The sequence below is a fragment of the Aotus nancymaae genome, unplaced genomic scaffold, assembly GCF_030222135.1.
Source record: "Aotus nancymaae isolate 86718 unplaced genomic scaffold, 86718_ANA_hifiasm-v0.15.2.pri h1tg000010l, whole genome shotgun sequence".
Classification (NCBI taxonomy): domain Eukaryota; kingdom Metazoa; phylum Chordata; class Mammalia; order Primates; family Aotidae; genus Aotus; species Aotus nancymaae.
Genome location: NW_026988421.1, coordinates 3,557,022 through 3,564,389, shown reverse-complemented (window position 1 = coordinate 3,564,389; position 7,368 = coordinate 3,557,022). Strand labels below are relative to the sequence as shown.

At 38.5% G+C, this 7,368-nt stretch overlaps 1 protein-coding gene across 1 annotated transcript; it reads left to right on the top strand.

The window, feature by feature from the left end:
* Window positions 1-2,849: 2,849 nt before the first annotated feature.
* NPS (neuropeptide S) lies at window positions 2,850-7,026 on the top strand. Its single transcript, XM_012464191.2, has 3 exons — window positions 2,850-2,917; window positions 3,028-3,109; window positions 5,975-7,026. The coding sequence occupies exons 1-3, from the start codon at window positions 2,910-2,912 to the stop codon at window positions 6,152-6,154; spliced, it is 270 nt and encodes an 89-aa protein (XP_012319614.1). The 5' UTR covers window positions 2,850-2,909; the 3' UTR covers window positions 6,155-7,026.
* Window positions 7,027-7,368: the final 342 nt, after the last annotated feature.

The window sequence follows — 7,368 nt, the reverse complement described above, 5'->3', positions numbered from 1 at the left end:
AAGAAAAGAAATTAATTTGAAGCATGGCTGGACCTGTTAAACTATTCTTATTTTTTTTTAATATCTTAATTGTCTCTCATTTGTCTTTTTTCTCTGATATCTGGGAGATTTATTTAACCTTATCTTTTAATTCTTCTAAGTTTTTTATCATTTTAATTTTTCATGAGCTTTTTTTTGAGTCTTCAATGTTTTTCTTTTATAGCTTTCTTTTCTTATTTTGTAGATACAATATCTCAGTATATACCCTTTTCATGAAGAATATTAAGATGTTTCTTTTTAAGGTTTTCTTCTCCTGTGTTTTCTCTTGTTTCCTTTGAGTTATTTTTTTCTGTATGTTTTGGTCTCAGTTTTTCCTGATAAATTACTATTGCTGTAGAGTTCTCATCTTCTTTGTTTTTATTAGATTATGACTTCATAAATATCCTTCATTCATTTTAGTGTGTCTCTGGGTTGTCTGTTTAATAGTGGACACTAGAAAGTCCAAGGCAGGATTTTGTGTGTTATCGGGAATTGTCAGTTGTGGACTTCTGTGGACTGCAGTTAGCTGAGATGTTTTTATTAAGAAATCCTAACAGCTGTATCTCTAGAGATTCCTATTGGGCTCCTCAAAGGAGGATCTTCCATTGACTTGTCTTGAGGTTTAAGACCTGTCTGGCAGTGTGCTGAGAGTTGTGTCAAGGAAGAGATCCATGGGTCTCAGCATTGAGTGTAATCCTTATTCAATCTTTGTTTTTAGAAAGGTACCCTCTCATTTCACTATACCTGATTCCCTCTGTTTACCTTCTCCTTAGAATAAACCTCTCTGGCCAGATGCAGTGGCTCACACCTGTAATCCCAACACTTTGGGAGGCCAAGGCAGGAAGATCACTTGAGCCCAGGAGTTTGAGTTCGAGACCAGCCTGGACAACACTGAAAGACTCTGTCTCCATAAAAAATTTAAAAATTAGCTGAGTATGCTGGTGCATGTCTGTGGTCCCAGCTACTTGGAGGCTGAGGTGGGAAAATCACTTGAACCCAGGAGGGTAAGGCTGTAGTGGGCCATCATTGTGCCACTGCATTCCAGCCTTGGCAACAGAGAGAAACCCTGTCTCAAAAATGAAAAATAAAAATAATAAACCTCTCATCTCCTGCCAATGCTAGAGAGTAGGCAGTGTCTGGCAATGGAAAGTGGGGAGGGGATGTGGTATTGACTGAGATGATTCTTAAGCAAATTTCCACTTATCCCTACATTTTGGTGCCATCTTCACTACGTGAAAAAATAATTTGAATCTGTTGAGGGTTCAGTAAACACCTTTCTCAGATCTACTTGATCAATTGTTTATTACTTAATAAAATCCTTCCACATTCTTTATGGGTTCCTCTATGTGTGTGTGTTTTAGCTGTAACAGCCAAAAGTAAATGTGTGTGTTCAGTCCCTTGGTGCTCTCAGGCCCTTCATTTCCTAATGTCCACACAATATCCCATAAGAACACTGATCAAAGGTGTTTGGATCCTTTGCCTCAGCCTCTCAACTTGGCTCTAATCCTGTGAGCTTGGTTCTCTTGAGAGTCTGGGTCACCTGCTTTTCTTTGTGATAGGCAAACTGTGACTATACGATTGACAAATACATGAAGATCATGCAAATGGCAGTTCCCCAAAGAAAGAAATGCAGTGCCAACAAATTGGCAGCAACTGTCCCAGACACAGGGCAGCTTTGTCCTCCAAAAGGTGCTGATCTCAAGGAGGCACGGATTATCCTCGGTTGCTTTGTATTCAAAAACTGTTGGCATCATCTCAGAAACACCAGTTATCCAAGCAGAAAGCACCTCCCTTGGTGTTTTTCTCCATTGTAAGCCTCAGCAACATCTGTTCACACTTAGCACTCCTGAATCCATTTATTAATGCAGATGCCCATTGAAGTGCAAGGGCAGCAAAGCCTTCCTAGAGAAATCTCATACCCTGGGGAGAAAAAGGAAGCCATGACAAACAGGTTCTGTGGGCCTGGGACTTTGGGAGTGTACATGGCATTGACAGGGGAGAGACACAGTGTCCTTCCTTTATTTGGATGACAAGCGGAAAAGGTGTGACATTTACTTTCCTGTTTTAACTGCTCAAGTCCTAAAGGAAAGAAATCTAATGTAGAAAATGTAAATAATCTGCATGAGTTGTTTGGGTAAATGTTTTTTGCTTTTTGAGTCCGAGTCTGGCTCTGTCACCCAGGCTAGAGTGCAGTGTGGTGTGATCTTGGCTCACTGCCACCTCTGCCTTCCGGGTTCAAGCGATTCTCCTGCCTCCTGCCTCAGCCTCCCAAGTAGCTGGGATTACAGGTGTGCACCACCACACCCGGCTACTTTTTGTACTTTTAGTGGAGACAGAGTTTCACCATGTTGGCCATGCCGTCTCAAACTCCTGACCTCAGGTGATCCACCTGCCTCGGCCTCCCAAAGTGCTAGGATTACAAGTGTGAGCCACTGCACCCAGCCAGGTAGATGGTCTTTATTTCTGTAAGTATTTCTTTTGTATTAGTTTCTGAAACATGATGTCTGGGACATTCAAGGAAAGAATGTCATCCTTCTTAAAGGTTTAAACTAGGAGCTAAAAAAACCTTTTGTTTCCTTTTGAGACCTCTGGCCACCCAGGCCACAATGGCGCAGTCTAGAAGACAATTTGGAAGGACATTCTTAATGGCAAACTTTAAATGAAGTCAATCTTGGGCAGCTCAATGACAATACCTATATGTTATGTCCTTTTCCTGCCTAACAAGAACAAAAGGCCACAGCCAGACCAATTAGTCATATAGAAGGGATGAGATGACATTTTTACTTCTGAACTTTTCTGGTATAAAAGAGCCACCCAACGAGGATCTGACAGTAAGTGTGAGAAATTTGGCAATAAAACCACCAATCTGCACAGATTTTGGGAAGTCCAAAATGATTAGGTAAAAGGCTACGTTTTTCTGCAAAGAAAAATGCTGAATTTTTATAAGCTGTTTTACTTATTCCTGCCTAGATGAGACTAAATGTTGATTGTGTTTTTTCTGCCTCACAGCTCACTGAAACGCAATCTCATCCTACTTCTGCTGCTGTCGACAATGCATGTGTTTCGCTGTTATCCAGTTCCAGCTTCCAAGGTAAGGATTTGCCTCTAATTTAGATTCCTAAATAGATGACTAAAATGGCAAGGTATGTAAATTCCAAATACTCTCAAGGAATATGTGCAGAAAAGTTATTTCCTTTATTATTAGAGTTCTCAATGGGAAAAACTCAGCACATTGATGAAATTAGTAAAAGAAAATATTTGAGTGACAAGTAATATTGGACTATATTCAAATTTGTTTTGAGTCATTTAGGATTGGCTCCTACAAAGGGAAATATTCATTTTAATGTAAAATAATTTTTTGCCAATGGTAATTTATTTATTCCACATGCATTCATTCATAATCAAAGTGCACACTTAACCGTGGAAATGATATTAAAAATACAGCGGTCATTTTTCAAAAGCAGTTTAATTTTTTCAGCTGCAGAATATAGATAGAATGTTAGATCTAAATAAAATATTAATTCATATATTTATTCAAGAATGCTGATTGAGCTCCTATGTTCATTGAGCTGTTCAAGACAATCAAAAAATAAACATCTTTCTCTGGAATATTTAATACTATTTCTACATAACATTTCAGTTGCTTTTATGTCAGTATTTTGTTTAAAATTTTAAAATATCTTTTGTCATTGATAGCATTTTGAACTTTAACTTTTTTTCACTAAAACTTAACCTGTCACATTATAATTACTGAAATCAATGTGATTTATGAAACTACTTTTAGGATAAAGAGATGTCACATAAATCCCAAATGATAAATATATGTCTACACATAATGATTTAGTTATTTATATTATTGGCCTTCTCACTAATCTTTGCATCTGTCATTTTAAAATTTCTTGTTTACTTAATATAGCTTCTTATTTATTTATTTATTTTTGGTTTTACTCCTATGAGCATTCAATGCTAATTTAGTCATCAATTCTATAAGACACCACATTGATCAAGCTGATGAGTCACAGTCCATAAATTGGCATATTTTCTCAAGTGTCTTCCTAATTACTTTCTGTTCTTTCCTCAAAGGTTTACTCATGACATTTCTGTTGAATAAGAGACACTTCTCTGTAGCTTCTTTTTAAAAAAATTAAGAATGCACTTTGTTCTAAAATACTCGTGAGACTTCCTTGTCCATAAATGAAATGTTTCTCCTTTCACTGCATTTTCCCCGTTTCTATTTTTGCATGTGACAGTTTTGTTCTTGTTATTACCTAGTCCTGTAGTAAGAGTGTGGATGATATTCATGCCAATTTGATTGCTTAGGGTGGATGGTTATGCAGGCAGATGACACGTAGGCTTTTATAATATTTGTTGTGAACTTCACTGAGTCCATTAACCAGGCACATATACAATCTTATTATGTTAATGAGTCTGCCCTGGCAAGGACTTCCTTCAACGATCAGCAAAGAACATCAGTATCTTTTTATGGATATTTCAGGAATCTCATAACCAGAACTGATATATTTCTTTTGCAGTATAAAGGTGGCATCATGAGTATTTCTGGAAAGAACTGGCTTTCTTCCCTTCCTGGAATGACTCAGAGGCCCCTCCCTGCTGAGGATTTTAAATAGAAGGCATTCTATCTATCATGTTTAGATTTCCTCTGTTAACACACAGAAAAACACGTAGTGGGTGTCCAACTAAGAGTGTTTGATTGGTTTTCTCATTAACAATACTTCTGAAACTCTCTGACCAAACTCTCTGAGATCAAAAAGGAAAAAAAAAAAAGCCCATTTTTTTCCCCAGAGGACAGTGGGAAGGATTGGTCTGGGATGCTCTGAATCTTCAGTAAACCACCCCATCGTGGGTGAAGAATTATAGGGAATACTTTATGCACTCTGGCTCCATTTCAACTTCCAGATACAGTAACCTGAGACTAAACTTGTTTCTGCACCACGATAGAAATAATGTCTGGTTTTTACATTGTATGATGTCTCTTTATTTATAATAAAAGCACTCAGTTTCCTTTTCCTCTTGTAGTTCTAGTATAGTTGAGAAACTTAAACTTGGAGTCAGATACCTTGAAACTAATAGCACCTACGTCACAGAGCTTTGCTGAGGAATAAGACAAGATGATGCCCATAAAGCAAGCAGCACACAGACCGTGGATAAATCTGTGCTTTGCATGATTGGTGAACCTTGTATTAGCATCTTATCAGTGTGTTATAATTCTCCTGAAACCTCGTAAGAGGGAAAACGTGACAAGTGTTGATGATTCGTACCTAAGCCCTGGGTGAGAGCCGCCTCTTGGAATCTCCAGCCCTGTAACACGGGGCATGCACCTTTGGTCTTCTGCTTAGTTTCTTCATCTGCAAAATATGGGGTTGAACTTCAGGTTCCTGAAGGCCCGATTGAACTCTGAGGTTACAGATCTACTTCTTCCACCATTAAGCACCCTCCACTAGCCTACACTATCCGGACCTGAACTAAAGTCAGAAGTTGAAGATGCCATTGTTCAAGTAGCAAGACATTCATATGGGAAAACTTGGCAAATGGCCCAGGACAGGCCCCAGGAGAAAAGTGGTTCTGATTGCAACCTAGAGTCTGATCTTCATGGGTTGTTTTTCTAAGTGAATTTCAAAAACGATTCCCAGGGCTAATTAGTGCTGCTTGAAATATTCTTTATAAAATAACAGCAACAAGATAACTTATGTATAGTGCATGATATAAATATGGAATAGCAGTAAGTATACAGCAGTGCAAAAATTAGACAAGTGAGTAGATCACTCCGAATAATACTTTGTATCTAGACAAATATTGTGTTTTAGCAAAACTTCTGCCTTTAAGATGATTGATATATTAGATTTATCCCCATAAGATTTTGAAAATTGTTACTATTGAAATACATTTTTAACCCTAAGGCTGTATTCTCTTTTTCCTCCCCCATCTGAATTGACAGGTGTCTGGAAAATCTGATTACTTTCTCATTCTGCTGAACAGCTGCCCAGCTAGATTGGACAGGAGCAAAGAACTAGCTTTTCTAAAGCCAATTTCAGAGAAGATGTTTATGAAAAGGTCTTTTCGCAATGGAGTTGGCACAGGGATGAAAAAAACTTCCTTTCGAAGAGCAAAATCATGACTAAGTGTGCAAAGGACTCCAGGAGTTAGTCTCAAATTGTAGAGTGTGACTGACGTGCTCAAAGTCCATCGTCTCCTTATCACCGAGTGTTGGCATGCTCTCGATTCTCAAATATCTTTCCTCTCCTAACTGGTACAGAATAAATTGAGTTTAAAAAGGAAGTAAACCTGTCTCAAACTTCCACTTGTGGGAGAGAAAACAATTTATGTGGTCCATTAGTAACTTTTTCCCAAATGGGATGGACACATTTCCTCTTAACTTGGCCAGAATGCATAAGCATGTTAACAGTCATCACAATAGTATGATTTTTTTTTTCCTGCCTATAATATCGTAACATAAATATTGTGATGTTTATTTTTCTTTTTAATATCGTTTTCTCAAATGACTTAACAGGGCCAATTCTTGGGGTTAGGGATGTACTATTTCTGTTTCTAAGGGGCTTGTGAAATTAACTAAAGTTAAGGTGAGTGGTACAGCTGTATCGATTAATTAATTAGTTGATACCAAGAACAAACATCACCATAGCCCTCTAGATGTGATTCTTGTCTCCCTTTTCCAATTCCAAACATGCTTAGCTACAGGGTGTTCTTTTGTCTTGTCTCGAAAATTCGTTGCCTTTTAAAATCTTTAAACACAGAAATGCTGCCAGTAACAACAGCAGAGAGACTGACAGTGCCCTGTGTTGTCGGGGCAGCCATTTGGAAACCTGTTCCACACACCATGCTGATTAATGCCCTCCCTTTCCCCTTTCCTTCCAGGAAAGACTCCCCACTCTTTGCATTGAAACTCCTGACATCGCTTTTTTAAAGGATAATGTGACATTGGTTGACGTGTTATTTCAAATGCATAAAGTTAATAAATCTGTTCATGCAAATTGGATTCTGCAGCACACTAAGGGTGTTTGCTGTAAGCCGCACACAGCTCCTAGACTAGGGGCAGCGGAAACTGCCTGTGGTGACCTGTCCTTAATCATCAGCTTTGGATAGAGACACAGAGTCTTCAGAAAACAGTACTCATGGTGAGCTGGTCTCACTGTAACCAGCTAGGTCTGCTCAACCAAATCAATTTCTACACAAAGCAGTCTTCACACATTCTGTATTGTTGGTGATGTGCCATGTGCCCACGGAAAGAAACCGAGGCCCCTAGAGGTCTTCTGTGCTTTCTTGGTGACTTCTACAAAAACAAATGGTTTCATGCTTGTGGTGTGTGCTTAT

Bases quoted from the DNA above. Each gene is read 5' to 3' on its own strand.
- NPS (XM_012464191.2), top strand. The intron at 3,110-5,974 runs GTAAGGATTTGC...CTGAATTGACAG, and splicing joins ATCCAGTTCCAGCTTCCAAG to GTGTCTGGAAAATCTGATTA.